Genomic DNA, 16869 nt, shown 5'->3' with positions numbered 1-16869 from the left:
ATCCCAGAACCTCCACAATCTGGTGATATCATTCATCTCATGACTAACGTCATTCACGATGAGGCGCCTGTAACCGCTAAGCAGATTGCTTGTGCCACCAATAGCAATCCAGATTTGTCACAAATGAAACGCTGTGTTATGTCAGGTGATTGGGCATCACTTCCGGAATGCGGGAAACCGTACGTCATCTGGAAGGATGGGCTCTCTTGATGTAGACTGCCTGCTTTGGGGTAGCCGAGTGATAATTCCGCCAAAACTCCGTGGGAAAATGATCAGTGAACTCCACAATGCTCATCCAGGCATCGTCACCATGGAGGCTGTTGCCTGAGCCCATGTTTGGTGGCCTGGTTTGGACAGTGACATCGAGTCCAGTGCACGCCATTGTTATACTTGTCAAGCCCGTGCCAAAACACCGTCAGAGTCTCCATTGGCCATGTGGTCGTGGCCATCAAAGTCATGGTCCAGACTACACATCGACCATGCTGGTCCTTTTCAAGGGAAGCTTTTCCTTATCGTAGTTGATGCCCACTCCAAATGGATTGAAGCTCTCGTGGTGCCATCCTCCTCTTCTGCTGTAACAATTGAAGCTCTACGTACCATGTTCACACAACATGGTATAAGACTCCATTGTATCAGATAATGGATCGTCATTTATGAGTTCAGAGTTTCAGAACTTTTGTAAAATTAATGGCATTAAGCACAACACATCCGCCCCCGATAAACCTGCCAGTACTGGTTAAGCCGAACGTGCTGTTCAGATCAAGAATGGTCTAAGCCACGTCAAGGAAGGCTCCATTTAATCTCGTCTAGCTCGTTTGTTGCTCAACTACCAGAACCAGACCACATCAAACCACCGGTCGCTCACCTGCCAAGCTTCTGATGGGTCGTGAGTTAACAACACGGTTATCATTAGTGCACCTGGATGTAACGGTAGAGGTTGATAATAACAAGTATCAACAGAAACGTAATCACGACCAAACGTCTGTATACCGCAACTTCCAGATCAATGATCCTGTATACATATTGAACTCCGGATGTGGAACCAAGTGGTTATCGGGCATCATTATCGATAACATCGGTGAAATGATGTTTCTTGTGAAGTTGTGTGATGGTAGACCATCTGCATGAAAGGCTGTCACCCCCCTGGTGTTAATTCAGTGGTCGCCGACCTCGGAAGGATGAAAGGCCGAGTCACCCCCCCTGGTGTTAATTCAGTGGTCGCCAACCTTGTAAGGATGAAAGGTTGAGTCACCCCCCCCCCTGGTGTTAATTTAATGGTTGCTGACCTAGGAAGGATGAAAGGCCGAGTCACCCCCCCTGGTGTTAATTCAATGGTCGCCGAGCTCAGAAGGATGAAAGGCCGAGTCACCCCCCTGGTGTTAATTTAATGGTCACTGACCTCGGAAGGATGAAAGGCCAAGTCACCCCCCTGCTGTTAATTCAATGGTTGCGGGGATCGAACTCTGAACCGTCGGATCCCAAGCCACCACCCAAACCACTAAGCCAACACCAAGCTTACACTTTCTTGTTCATATACAGAGTAAGAGTGAAAAATTATTTTTCTGCAAATTACACATTTATGACGTACGAATCGCGAAGAGGTGTATAAGCAACGTAGAACGTTTAGTATAACTGATAATCGTGAAGTCGGTGCGTTTAGTCAGGAAGGTTAAGCTGAATTATATGGAGATGACTTTATTAAAACACGATACATAGTGACAAACAAACTTCACAACAATTAATTTTTCCCTCGACGAATTAGTTAATCCTTCGATGCGTCGAATGACTACAAAGAACAACAACCATTGATCCGGAAGTCGGAAGTGACGTTTAACGTCCACGCGGCTCCGATGCTTCCCCCACGTGCCGTTGCCGATCTTCTCCTCTCAGTTACCATGACGTGACGTGCAACGTCCATAAACCTCCTCATTTCGTCCTTTTGACCCCGATTTGCTTCCTCAGCCATCGGTGTGTCTGCACGCAGCATGGCAACGCTCTACTCCGGGGTGCACCTTCGACTGCGAAGCAAGTCCACCCCTTGGGAAGAGAAGCTCAAGCTTGCACGCTTTGCTTGGGTTTCCCCTCGATGCTTCATCCCGAATAAGGAGCAGGTGCGCTCACTGTGCGACGCCGTACACGGTGTTTATAAAGTCCCGTTACCCCCTCCGCACAACGTGATGTGTATAAGTGAATATGATGAACACGCGAGAGGAGAGAAGCCTGACGTTTATTCATGAACGAGTGTTAACATTTTCAAACATAAAACTGTGTACGGAACGTACGAACTGGGTCGATGATGATCGCCAGGTAACGGGACTTTGTGAACACAACATCCTGTACCAACCGTTACAGCCCTTTTCATGCCCGATGTTGTTACATCCTCCACCGAGGATGAACGACGTGATGGTTTTACCCCTTTCTGGCTGTCGATCTGTCTGTCTGTCTGTGTGTGTCTGTCTGTCTGTGTGTGTCTGTCTGTCTGTGTGCAGGATATCTCAAAAAGTTGTGCACGGATCCGGATGAAATTTTGTGGACATGTTGGATGTGTCACAAGGACGAACTGATTAGGTTTTGGTGAAGATCCGGATCTGGATCCAGATCCGACTACTAGAATTTTTAAAGTGACTCTTCACCATTGAGAGATCAGGCCAAAAACGATATACAGCAGGATATCTCAAAAAGTTGTGCACGGATTCGGACGAAACTTGGTGGACACGTTGGGTGTCTGACAAGGACGAACTGGTTCGATTTTGGTGAAGATCCGGATCAGGATACTAAAATTTTTTTTTTTTCATTTTCAGAGTGATTCTTCGTTGTTGGTAGATAGGAGCAAAAAACGATATTTCAAAAAGTTGTGGACGGATTATGACCAAACTTGGTGGATGAGTTGAGTAGGTGACAACGACGAGGCGATTTGATTTTGGTTCACGTCTGGATAACGATCCGGCCGATCAGTGGCATACAAAACGTAAACTGTTCAGCTTGGCCGAGGTATACGCTCTACCCAATGCCTTCTGGTTTTTCATGAGACCTTTAATTGAGGTCATACTAACACTGGATTGACATATTGTTGTGGGCCGGGGTTCGGCGGCGATAAACAACCAGCAGGGGGAGCAGTAGGGTCGTCTCCACCGAACACCCCAGAATTTAGGTCGTGACTCTTAGATAAGTCCGAAAGGTCACGGGTCCCTTAGCAGACCGTGCTCGCCAATATTTTAATGGCGTGGGATAGGGTTAATTGCCTAATTTCAATATACCTAAGTACCCACGTCGTCAAATTACCGGGGAAGTCACACTCTCGACGGACTGTTTAACCGGGTCGCTCCAGCAACCTAGAACGGTGTAACCAAGTGGAATTACCAAAGTCCGTCGGTCCAAACGACAACTTACGGCACACAGCCTCCCTAATTCCCAATACACACCGTGCTGGGTCAATGAAAGAAAGTGACAGACGACAAGCTGGTACATTGAACAATTAGGGGTTTATTTATCATGGGGCAGGGGAGCACAAAGAGCAGAGTTAAAACCGAATATGAGGAATGCAATTTACAAGGAACACAGGCACTTAACAGTTTCTACTTACAGACGGGGCACACACACATACATACACACACACACACACACACACACACACACACACACACACACACACACACACACACACACACACACACACACACACACACACACACGAAATGGACCCCGTCGGGTTTTTATTCGGTCCTCCAGCCGTGGAGGATAGTCCAGCTGGGGGAACAGAGCCTGGCCAGGTACCTCTCCGCCTCGTGCGGTCACACCGACTCCAACCCTACCACGGTGGGACTCGAACCCACGACTCGAAATCCTCAGTTTAGGATCCTGGCTGCTCGACCACCACCACGAGCCGCCCCACCAAAGACCGCGCACCACGACCGAGACCAAGTCACCATGACAGACCAAAAGCAATCGGCCACGATGACTGCAGTGCTCTGGTCCTGACAACCACTCGACTCTTTCTCTTTTCCAGCCACTCGCCTCCTGATTGGACGAGGGGTTGTCGGGCGACCAGTGGCCTCCCTCATTGGTCGGGGCTTCTGAGGTAATGAGCCTCCTGATTGGACGAAGGGCATGCTCTTGCCCTCGTGGGCGGAGTCGGCTCTGAGAGGATGATGCGAAGAACGAAGGAGATTTGTTGGCGATGTTAAAATAAAAAATAAAAAAAAACCTGACTCTAAAAGAAACCCGCAGCGCACACATTAAATTAACCCATTAGACAGAAGGACGGAGCCCTGACTATAAACACATACTTACGAAATAACTGAACTGCGGGGACTCTGGCTGTTTGTGTGCAAATGGTTGCCAGATTGGTAACACTATAGCGTGCGCGCAGGCATATTCATCGACTCATTCGCATCAAATTCGATCCTTTTTCTTTCGTTTTTAAATCGTTTGAAGTCACCCTTGCATTTGCTTCACACTTTTTTAAACTAACCTGTTTAACAGGCAAAATGCCCATTCTATGCATCATGTCATTTTGTATCGTTGCATGTTTATGATTTCTTCATTGGCAGGCCCTGCTGGACTGGGTGACTCACACGTTGTCAGCAGTGTACAGCAACAAGCTGAAAATGAAGTTCCACACCGTGGAGTCTCTCTGGGCGTTCCTAAACGATGTACTTCGCAGCAGGAAGCTACAGAACCTTCTCAAACAAAAACAAACCATTTCCCTTCGGGTGTTCTTTCCTCAGGTTTGTTTTGTCGACGGTTTCTGACACGTGACGTGTTTTTGATGTTTTTATGACGACATGTTGGGGGGAATTGCACAAATCGTCACTTCGGTCATTGTGCCGGAATTCGGTTCTGTGGTGTCCGAGGCGCAGCGGAACATGGAGAGCGAGAGCGTAGCAGTAACTCCGCTTCATTGCCCGTCCGGATGTACATCAACGCCACCCCTAGTGGGCGAGTCATGATACACGAAAACCCAATCGCGTGATACAGCACAGGTTCGGATACGCCTCGGTAATTCTGGCAAAAATTGAAAACGTCAAACACATCACCTTGAAACTCGGATAAATATGGATTCTTTTTTTGTGTGTGGAAGAGCTCGAATCGAGCGAATGCGAATCGATTGCATGGCTTCCACAACTGGGCAATGGTGAGTGAATGGCCTCAATGTAAGGTGCGTCGACAGGCACAGCTGGCCACAGCACTGCGCTCGCATTACAACACGACGACATCCTGTGCAGGAAATGATCGCGACGGATTAGTTACTTGATGGTGAAAAGTTTATTTCCATTCCTTTCACCCCATAATGTACAAGTAATAAAAACATTTTTATAAATGTAAAAGGATGTTAGGATGTCACTCCAAAAAGTATGTAAACAAGGCAAGGATGATCATGACAAACAATCGCCACATCTTTCTTTGAATAATGGTTGTACCTTGAAAAGACATTGTGCGTGCGTGCGTGTAAACATGACTCCATAAGTAACATTTGAAAACATTAGTACACAATTTGTAGTTGTCTCCATGAACGCTGATTCGTTGTAGATCGTTTTGCCTTGGAGAAAAGTTTTTTTCCCCCAAAAAAGAAAGGAACAAGTCTGGAGACGGCGATGGTTCACGAGCAATGTACATGGTTCACCTTTTTTATTTTTTGACCTTCGAGGGGACGCCACGGGCAAACTGGCAGGAATCGGGAAAAACGTAAATGATGAAAGTTGTAGTACTCGAAGAGCACGACTTGCATACCAACTTTCATTCGAAACAGTTGAAAACCCTAGGAGCTCGATGCCCAATTTATTGATTTTTTTTTTTGACATTTTCTAAGTTTGTGACCTTGTGACCTTGACCTTGGGACGAAAATGAAAACTCGAGCTCCGTGGGGCTTTACAGGTACCATTTGGCTAACCAAATACAGAAACCCCTGCCAGATTCGACAAACCCCCTCGGAGAAGATTTAACTTGAAATCGGCGACCCCCTAAAAACGTGTTTTTTGGGCGTGGATCCGCCCATAATGGGAGCACCACGCCCATTCTCAGGAAAACACAACTAGATCATGATATAAACCTCCCACCCAAATTTTATCAGGATCGGATCAAAACCCACGGAGCTATGCCCAGGACAGACAGACAGACAGACAGACAGACAGACACACTCCCATAACAAATATAGTGGTCACTTACTGACTCGTGGACGAATTAAAGAAAATCCAGAACAGAACGTGCATTGCTGGCCAAGTAAACGCACCAGCCGCCATTGCCTGTACTCTACTGTATCCACACTATCTGAAGCAATCGGCGCTGTTTACGCCGCCTTCGTTTTACAGCACGATGAGCCTCCTCTGACCTCGTCTCCCACCTCTGGCACATAGAGGAGAAGGAGCAGAGTCGGAGCGATGGCGATTATTCTTTTTATTGATGTGCGTCCATATTTTTGTTTTTGTTTATACTTGCTGATGTAATTACAATAAAATATTATTGTTTTTATTTATGAAAATATGTTTACCGTCTGTATTATTGTTGGCGCTATTAGTGATATCCCAATGAAGCCCTGGTATGAAGCTCATGTGTAAAATGAAGCTCGTGGGTAAAAAAATATCACTGTTGGGAATGCATCTCCATAAAATAATGGTATAATGACCCTTTTAGCGCATTTTAGATCAGCGTTATCTTCTCCAGGGATACATCCCGAGCGCTAAGTGAGGTATTACTGTATCATTGTGTTTCGAAGAGCCTAAGAGACGTTTGCGAAAAAGGAATGAACTGATTGACATCACGTTGAATGATTGGGTGTCCTTCCATGCACTATTATTCTCTGTTTTCAACAGTTGATGCTGGCACGGCTGTCAGCATGTGCAAAGGGCAAGCCAGAGACGGGAACAGACTTAGCCACGTTGTTAAGCTGCTGTTCAAGTGTGCTGTCCTCGAGTCCACTTGCCACGATCTTTAGCACCAAGTTTGAGCTGCTCATGCAACTGCTCCAATCTCTGCTGCAAATTGCCTGTGCCTCGGTGCACTCTCCTCCCGCCGCCACGACCGTTGCTGTTGTCTTTCCGGTGCTGTTGCGTACTCTTACCCTGTACGAGATGACCCAGCGGCAACAATGTAATTCATGGCGTGTGTTCAGGGAACTCACTGGGCAGATTTTGGAACCTTCACTTGAGCTGCGGCAATGGCTGCTCAGGGCACCCTCTGTTCACAGCGAGGCTCACAAGGTGCGGATGAAGGTCGAGGCGGCCATACAAGCTGGCTTGTTTGACCGTAGCCTTCTACCAACTTATCGTGATGAATTGCTGTCCCAGGTCCAGGATAAAAGCTTCACAGTGAAGACAAGAAATGTAACTGCCAAGGCACAACAACCTTCATTGGTAAATATTTAAATATGTTAATGATTATTTTAAAAGCATTTTCATTAAAATATTCAGGCATCGACAGGCTTGAGTGAATGTCCGTGATATACCAGTTCCAGGTTGTCTTGGAGAAGGTCAAAGGTTGTGCTGCATCAGAGATTGATGGAGAATTGCAGTGGGAAGCTATTAGTTCCTCTGCTCATCTCGTTTTCTCCTGCTTCCTGGAAGCATTTGGCACTGATGAAAACCACCTGCTATGCTTCTGTGCTCTTCGCCAACTCCTGCCGGTGATTCGTTTTGATTGTGCATTCGTGGAGCGTTCTGCGATGCCGGTGGACTTGACAGGTGTTTGATTGGCTATTTGTGTGCACTATGAACAATTGTGTACTTTGTTGTTGTTTACAGTTCTCCGAGTTGCAGCGTTTCATCATGTCGTCACTTTGTTGTCTTCCTCCCAGCCAACCGCCAGGTCCTGATTGCACTGGACCGACTTTTGAGTACGGCACTCGCTGCAGATATTTACAACATTGCTGTGGATCATTTGGAGCATGGCAGTATCCAGTTTTCTTGTTATCGGCGTTTGACTGACACCCTCCTACGCGATCCACAGCCTGAGCAACGAGCATGGTACAGTAGCCTTCACACTCTTCTCCTGCTCAACCACCAGCTGTTGGATGCTGATCTCAGATCAGTCGCAGCTAAAGTCTGGGCAGTAGAACTCCCACTTGAAAAGCAAGCTCGCAAAGCTCGTGATGAATTGCTAGCTGAGCTGACACGTGTGTACAGTAAACTGCGGCAGCTTCCTTCTTTGTTTTCTGCTCTGGTGTCTGTCATGTATGACAGTATGGTGCCCACACCACGTGCCGTACTTGCAATCGCACATGCCCGTGCTCTTGCAAACTGCCTTGTTGAACTGCCGCCTAGCCAGTCCCTGGATATATGGGAAGCCGTGGTGGTTGCGGGGCGTAACGTCTTGCGCAACGTGAAGGATGAGGTGCAAGCAGAGGCAGATATGCAAATGTTACGAGCCCTTGGTCTGTTGCTTCATGATGTTTTGAGTCGGGCTTCTGTGCTGGGTGGTGGTGATGTTCCGAGCATGACAGAAGCACGAGTGCATTCACTGATGGCTGACACACTGGATGGTGTTTTGTTGCCACTTGTGGATCAACTGACTGTGACCAATGTCAAGCCAAACGATTCTGGGCTGGAAGCAGTGCTCCTCTTTGCACTTGTCTGGACTATGATAAGTACTTTCCGTGACATTCAAGCGTTCAACAATGCACAAGGACATACCTTCTCGGCTGTTTCCCCTGTGGGTAGTGGTGGCCCCGCCACCGACTTTAGCTGTCTTTTGCCTCGTCTTGAGGCAAAAGACTGGATCCGACTATGCAAGCCGTTGAAAAAATGCCTTGGAACCCCTTTGGCTCTCCATTTGCTGACACGGCTTATGCTGCAAAAAATTCGCAGCTTATTGTTGCGCCAAAGCAACACAGATGTAACTGCACCAATGGCAGCTCATGAACTCGTGTCATCAGCCAAACTATTCGTTAAGCTGTGTATTGGTAATGTTGCTGTTGATGGGCTGATTGGGGCATGGGATGGAATGCTTTGTTCGGTGGATGGCGAATCGTATGTCACGGCCCAGTTCTACCTGCTTGTATCTCATCTACCCATGGTGACCTCAATACTTCGACCTGATAGTACTCGAGCCCTTGCTTCTTTTCTCTTTGATAGCTTTTTAGTAAATGTCAAGCCATCTGCAGTTAAAGATGTTTTTACATTGCATAGTCTTTCACAAGATTTGCTGCTGAGTGGCCTCATTCCTGAGCTGCGCTATTTGCAAGCCTCTCTTGTGACCGTGTTGATTGAGCGACTTGCCAATCTGTGCCGACCCATAGGTGCATTCCCCATTGGAAGCTTTGAGTTGCTATGTCGCGATGACATTCCCTGGGAGAAAGAGGCAGGATTGATGGACGTGAAGCCAAGAAATACATCTGTGATGGAAGAAGTCGAGGAAGGGGAAGAAGGAGGACCATGCTTTCAGAAGGTGCCTCCAGGGATAAGCTCACTTCACTCGTGGAAGGTGATAAGAGAATCGGCAAATTTGATTCTCGAGTCAGCAATTTCCTGCATGCCGTGCTCTTTGCCCCGTGACAGTGCCAAAGAGTTGCTAAGCTTTCTGGGTGTTTTATCTTCACTTGATTTGGATGCAATGTTGCCTGGAAACAAAGTCCGAGTCTTCCTTGTACTGTTCGCCCTCGTCACCAAGATTGGGTTGATGGAAGAGGTCACTGAAAGTGATGAAAACCTTGATACCAAGCTGTTTGTTGAGGAAGAGGAGAAAATCACTGTCGATGAAGAAATGGTGGAAGAGCATGAAGAATCCAAAAAGGAAGATCAGACTGATAATGCAACTAATGGGTTGATAAAGGATTTTGTTCATGTTGAGCAAACGAAAAGACTTCATGATGATTGTGTCTCCAGCAATGAGCCAAGCAAAGGAGGTCATAATAATATTACTGCAACTGAAAAGGATATTTGTGGATGTGATGCTGATGATAATTCTCTTGCAGTCCTGAGAAGGTGCAGCATTCTCCTTGCCACTTTGCAGTCCGATTCTGTTGCTGCAATTTTTCGCATTGTCTACCCGAGCAAACTGTTGACTGCTATGTTAGGGAGAGTTGTTGCTGCAGGGTCCAGCAGATTTCCAGCTCAGCTGGCAAAAGCTTCGAGGGAATTGCGGCACTCCACTCGTCGTTTGTTTGTGCCGATGCTTGAATCTATGTTGGGACGGCGCACAAGCGTTCTCGTCAATGTGCAGTGTTTTGTAAGAAACCTGGCAGCGCTGATCAGAAACGATGCGGAGAGTGGCCACAAAAGCGAAGTGAGCGGCGGCAGCATTATTTTGGTTGAAATCCTGAGCGCATTGTGCCATGTACTCTTACCGTGGCTCAACACCACCGCAGTGAATTTTAGACTTGTTGAAAGCTTGTGGATTGAGGCACAGAGAGCAACCATGATGTTGCACAATCTTTTATGCGAGCTGATGATGAAACTGAATCCAAAAATCTTTCTCGAGCTTTCGATTGGGGCTGTGACAGAATTATTGCAGATGGAGAGCGTGTGCGTAAGTCTCGGGAGGCCCAGGCTTTGTGCGGCTGAAAAAGGCAGCGAAGATGGAGGATCGGAAATGGTTTATGACTATTTGTATGAACAGGTCTGCAAACTTGTGTTCCATCACCCTGAGTCATACAGCGATTATAATCATCAGCTAAAGGCCTTGCTCAACTTTCTTAAGCTTTTTCTGGGCATAAAGACGTTGAAACAAGGCTCATGTGAAGAATTTTTCGTGCCCCTCGTCTCCACATTGCGAAACCTTATCTCAGGTGAGAAATAATTTATTTTTTAAAATATAAAACGAGTATTCTCTGGAAGTTATCAAAAGTATATGCAATGTGTTTTATGAACTTTTGCATAAAAATTATTTCATTTCCTTGCACTAAAAAAAACAAACCCTGGTTTATTATTATTTTTAATTATTTTACATTATTAATATTACAGTGCAGTACTGTACGTTGATTTTCATCAACAAACTCGGCTGTAGATGTGTTATTTACTCACGCTATATCTCAACACTTAAGCCTCGCAGCACAATTTGTTTTCTCCTAATCTCTATTATAATACCAAGCTTGCACACTAAAAACTCGGCTCGCCGTCACACGATCCCGATGAAATTGCTGTGGCACTTAGTGGACATGCCAACAATGTTTGGGAAGTCTTGGCGTTCCATAGTACCACTTGCATTTTGCACAATGCATATTTTTGTCATTCCCCGTGTACGGTCTGTCGTCTGCTACCAGCTATGTTGTGCTGCTATCCCATGCATGTGCACAGGTATCGCTAGTTACTTCCTTAATACACTTGTGGATACTTAATAATACACATAATCTATATATTACTAAAACTCTCATCTTGTGTGTGTGTGTGTGTGTATGTATGTATATATATGTATATATATATGTATATATATGTATATATATATATATATGTATGTATGCATGTATGTTCCCGAAATACAGTCAAAACGGTACACGATAGCGTAAACATTTTTCGGCCACCTTACTCAACATTCACCTGCGGTGTGCAGTATCAAGTTTCGTTCAAATCGGGCAACGAAAATAATTATTAAAAAATCAATTCCAGATTCAGTCAAGCACTCTTCGGGATAATTTGATCAATGCAAACAACCTCAGTGGTATAGTTCGCTGGAACTATCTTTTTATTTATTTTATTTCATTTTTTGAAATGATTTTTTTTATCAACCGCTGTCACAACAGGAACCCAACGGGTTCACGGGTCGTCTTGTACACCTTAATAGTTTGACACTTGTGGAAGAGTTGAATGAAGGAAGGTGAAACATCAATATTCTGACAATGGAGTAGAAGGCCAGAGGGATGTACAACTAGGCAGGGAATAGACAGCCTGAGAGATAGCAGAGTGAGTTGAGATGGATGGACACGGGGGTGGGAGGGTAGCGTAAGTAGATTAAGGGCAGGTGAGCATGCAGGCAAAACAAACGGTAAACACAGAGCTGCGCCTGAATATATCGATGTATGGATCTGAGAATGAACGATCAACGTTAAAGTAGATATATGTGAGGATTCGGACTGACATACCGACCAAATACAATAGTGTCTCCCTTTTCACTGAGGCTAACAATGACTGAGCTCCAATTAGACTGGTGAGAAGATTTGGTGAGGAGAGGAAGTCGGAGGGAAAGGTGTGTGTGTGCGTGCGTGCGTGTATATTGTTGTGATTTCCACCGCGTTCGGCATGCGGACGGCCGCTTCAGCTCAATCGCGGTCGCGCGCCCACCGAAGGCGACAATCCAGTCGTGACTTTCCGGACCAACCCCGAAATCCAGCCACGGATGCCTTAACGCATCATAAACCAGTCAATACTCTGTCCACGCGCTACAGGGTCGATCGCCAAATTGTCAATTTACCGAACGATTCGCGCGGACAGAAATACCGAGAGTTTATACCTCGACGGGACTTGTACGAAAATGAGCCGCTTAAGCGTGCTCATTCCGTATGCGAAGCCGAGCGGTTTGATATCGCCAAGTCCCGTCGGACCAGATTTACTTTTATCAGCTTTAAAAGCCAGTTAATTCTCCGAACACACCATGGCAGTCAATGTGAGGCAATGACACGACGAGCAGCTTCACGTTCAACAATGGGGGACATTTATTTGAACAAATGATGGGGGAATTGTTAGGGAGGCACGTGAGGACAGATTTATACCGAATAAAAGAAATGCAACTAATATACAGCACAGGCACTTATGCAATTCACTACTTACTAGACGGGCGCCACAAACAGACACGCACACCCAGACAGAAATGGTGGCTATTGCCTTTAATATGACTTTCAGCTTGGAGGGACTGGCGAGCTGAAAGCCAGGGTCTATCTTGGACCTGTCCTCGACGACGACCACGATGGTGATCACCAAGACGAGAAGGCTCCAGACCTCCCCGATGACGAAAACGATGATCAACCAGACGACCAGCAAAATGTCATGTACCGAGATGTGATGTACCTCAGCGCGCGCGCAGACCGCGCTCCTCGACGCGCCGATCGCAGTACAGAACGAACCAACTCCTCGACGCGCCGATCGCAGTACAGACCGCACTATTATTCAATGCGCAGAACGCGCCGATCCCCGAACAGAACGCCCGTGCGCGCGCAGACCACGCCAGACCAGAACGCCAGGGGAACGACACCATGCATGGACCGCGCTATTTTTATCTCCCCCGCTTCAAAGGGGCGGGGGAGGGAGCCTCCTCGCAACTCCGCCCGCTCCCGTCGCGGGCCCAGATTGGCTGAGTCGCGGTCACCCCACCCGCTGTACGCCGATTGGTCGAGGGCCACCGCATGGCTCCTCGTAACTCCGCCCTTTCCACACCGGATGACCTTCTGCGCATGCGCGCCCCGTCATTCCTCGGAGGCGCGCCTTTTCTTCCCTTCGTGACTCAGCCGCCACCGGTGGGGGCTACCGCATTACATTTCCCCCGCGAGCTGCTTTTATGCCCATACAAGGCAAGGAATTCAGCTCGGGGATGCAGTCTGAACACGCCCGCATTCCAGTGAGCGCGTAGGGGACACTCGCTGTTCTGGCCGCGTGTCCGCCACCAACGGGCATTTTGTGGCTGTTGTTGATGGTTTTCCTAATACAAATCGCAGCGCATGAACATTAAATTACTCACTAGACTAGGGTCGGGACCCTAACTGGCAACATGTACTTACCGATATATCAGCTAAAGGACCTGAATGTTGAGTGCGATAGCTTTTGAAATCTGCAACAACATATATATATATATATATATATATATATATATATATATATATATATATATATATATATATATATATATATATATATATATATATATATATATATATATATATATATATATATCTCTATATATATATCTATATATATATATCTATATATATATCTATATATATATCTATATATATATATCTATATATATATATCTATATATATATATCTATATATATCTATATATATCTATATCTATATATATCTATATATATATATATCTATATATATATATATATTGGGGAGAACAAGTATTTGATACACTGCTGATTTTGCAGGTTTTCCCACTTACAAAGCACATAGAGGTCTGTAATTTTTATCATCGGTACACTTCAACTGTGAAAGACGGAATCTAAAATAAAAATCCTGAAAATCACATTGTATGATTTTTAAACAATTGATTTGCATTTTAATGCATGAAATAAGTATTTGATACATCAGAAAAACAGAACTTAATATTTGGTACAGAAACCTTTGTTTGCAATTACAGAGATCAGACGTTTCCTGTAGTTCTTAACCAGGTTTGCACAGACTGCAGCAGGGATTTTGGTCCACTCCTCCATACAGATCTTCTCCAGATCCTTCAGGTTTCGGTGCTGTTGCTGGGCAACACAGACTTTCAGCTCCCTCCAAAGATTTTCTATTGGGTTCAAGTCTGGAGACTGGCTAGGCCACTCCAGGACCTTGAGATGCTTCTTACGGAGCCACTCCTTAGTTGCCCTGGCTGTGTGTTTCGGGTCGTTGTCATGCTGGAAGACCCAGCCACGCCCCATCTTCAATGCTCTTGTTGAGGAAAGGAGGTTGTTGGCCAAGATCTCGTGACACATGGCCCCATCCATCCTCCCCTCAATACGGTGCAGTCGTCCTGTCCCCTTTGCAGAAAAGCATCCCCAAAGAATGATGTTTCCACCTCCATGCTTCACGGTTGGGATGGTGTTCTTGGGGTTGTACTCATCCTCCTTCTTCCTCCAAACACGGCGAGTGGAGTTTAAACCAAAAAGCTCTATGTTGGTCTCATCAGACCACATGACCTTCTCCCATTCCTCCTCTGGATCATCCAGATGGTCATTGGCAAACTTCAGACGGGCCTGGACATGTGCTGGCTTGAGCAGAGGGACCTTGCGTGCGCTGCAGGATTTTAATCCATGACTGCATAGTGTGTTACTTATGGTTTTCTTTGATACTGTGGTCCCAGCTCTCTTCAGGTAATTGACCAGGTCCTGCCGTGTAGTTCTGGGCTGATCCCTCACCTTTCTCATGATCATTGAGGCTCCACGAGGTGAGATCTTGCATGGAGCCCCAGACTGAGGGAGAATGACTGTTATCTTGAACTTCTTCCATTTTCTAATAATTGCGCCAACAGTTGTTGCCTTCTCACCAAGCTGCTTGCCTATTGTCCTGTAGCCCATCCCAGCCTTGTGCAAGTCTACAATTTTGTCCCTGATGTCCTTAGACAGCTCTCTGGTCTTGCCCATTGTGGAGAGGCTGGAGTCTGATTGATTGAGTGTGGACAGCTGTCTTTTCTGCAGATAACGAGTTCAAACAGGTGCAGTTAATACAGGTAATGAGTGGAGAATGGGAGGGCTTCTTAAAGACAAAACTAACAGGTCTGTGAGGGCTGGAATTCTTACTGGTTGGTAGGTGATCAAATACTTATTTCATGCAATTAAATGCAAATTAATTATTTAAAAATCATACAATGTGATTTTCAGGATTTTTGTTTTAGATTCCGTCTTTCACAGTTGAAGTGTACCTATAATAAAAATTACAGACCTCTACGTGCTTTGTAAGTGGGAAAACCTGCAAAATCGGCAGTGTCTCAAATACTTGTTCTCCCCACTGTATACAGCTCTGGAAAAAATTGAGACTACTGGAAAATTATCAGTTTTTCTGGTTTTACTATTTATCGGTATATGTTTGAGTAAAATGAACATTTATGTTTTATTCTATAAACTACTGACAACATTTCTCCCAAATTCCGAATAAAAATATTGTCATTTAGAGCATTTATTTGCAGAAAATGACAACTGGTCAAAATAACAACAAAGATTCAGTGTTTTCAGACCTCAAATAATACAAACAAAACAAGTTCATATTCATTTTTCAATGACACAATACCAAATGTTTTAACTTAGGAAGAGTTCAGAAATCAATATTTTGTGGAATAACCCTGATTTTCAATGACAGATTTCTTGCGTCTTGGCATGCTCTCAACCAGTCTTTCACATTGCCGTTGGGTGACTTTATGCCACTCCTGGCGCAAAAATTCAAGCAGCTCGGCTTTGTTTGATGGCTTGTGACCATCCATCTTCCTCTTGATCACATTCCAGAGCTTTTCAATGGTGTTCAGGTCTGGAGATTGGGCTGGCCATGACAGGGTCTTGATCTGATGGTCTTCCATCCACAGCTTGATTGACCTGGCTGTGTGGCATGGAGCATTGTCCTGCTGGAAAAACCAATCCTCAGAGTTGGGGAACATTGTCAGAGCAGAAGGAAGCAAGTGTTCTTCCAGGACAACCTTGTATGTGGCTTGATTCATGAGTCCTTCACGAAGACAAATCTGCCCGATTCCAGCCTTGCTGAAGCACCCCCAGATCATCACCGATCCTCCACCAAATTTCACAGTGGGTGCGAGACACTGTGGCTTGCAGGACTCTCCAGGTCTCCGTCTAACCATAAGATGACCAGGTGTTGGGCAAAGCTGAAATTGAAAAAAGTTGAAAAAAAAAATTAGAGATGACCTTTACTCCAGTCCTCTACGGTCCAATCCTTATGGTCTTTTGCAAACCTCAGCCTGGCTCTTCTTTGCTTCTCATTGATGAAGGGCTTTTTCCGAGCTTTGTACAACTTCAGCACTACCCCTAGGAGCCTGTTTCGAACCGTCTTCGCCATGCACTTCACCCCATTTACCGTTTGCCATTCTTTTTGGAGGTCACTTAATGTCATCCTACGGTTGTTGAGTAACATTCGAATGAGTTGGCAGTCATCCCGGTCAGTGGAGAGTCGTTTTCACCCTCTGCCAGTCTGTAGCTTTGTTGTCCCCAATGTCTGCTGCTTGACCTTGTTCTTATGAACCGCCGTCTTTGAAATTTTAAGGATGGAAGCAACGTGACGCTCACTGTATCCCTCTGCCAGT

General features: G+C 45.7%; 1 protein-coding gene across 1 annotated transcript in view; it reads left to right on the top strand.

The window, feature by feature from the left end:
• Window positions 1-1802: 1802 nt before the first annotated feature.
• Window positions 1803-16869, top strand: part of URB2 (URB2 ribosome biogenesis homolog) — a 32575-nt gene continuing 17508 nt past the window's right edge. Inside the window, exons 1-5 of the mRNA XM_085857617.1 lie at window positions 1803-2111; window positions 4551-4727; window positions 6810-7349; window positions 7445-7676; window positions 7790-10717. Coding sequence (XP_085713743.1) covers window positions 1986-2111; window positions 4551-4727; window positions 6810-7349; window positions 7445-7676; window positions 7790-10717 — 4003 coding nt within the window. The 5' untranslated portion in view covers window positions 1803-1985. The remainder of the gene's footprint in view (window positions 2112-4550; window positions 4728-6809; window positions 7350-7444; window positions 7677-7789; window positions 10718-16869) is intronic.

This window comes from Eptatretus burgeri, chromosome 15 (genome assembly GCF_056783735.1).
Source record: "Eptatretus burgeri isolate ZD-2024b chromosome 15, Ebu_testis_v1, whole genome shotgun sequence".
Classification (NCBI taxonomy): Eukaryota; Metazoa; Chordata; class Myxini; order Myxiniformes; family Myxinidae; genus Eptatretus; species Eptatretus burgeri.
Note: the sequence above shows the minus strand (reverse complement) of the source record. Positions and strands in the feature narration are given on the sequence as shown.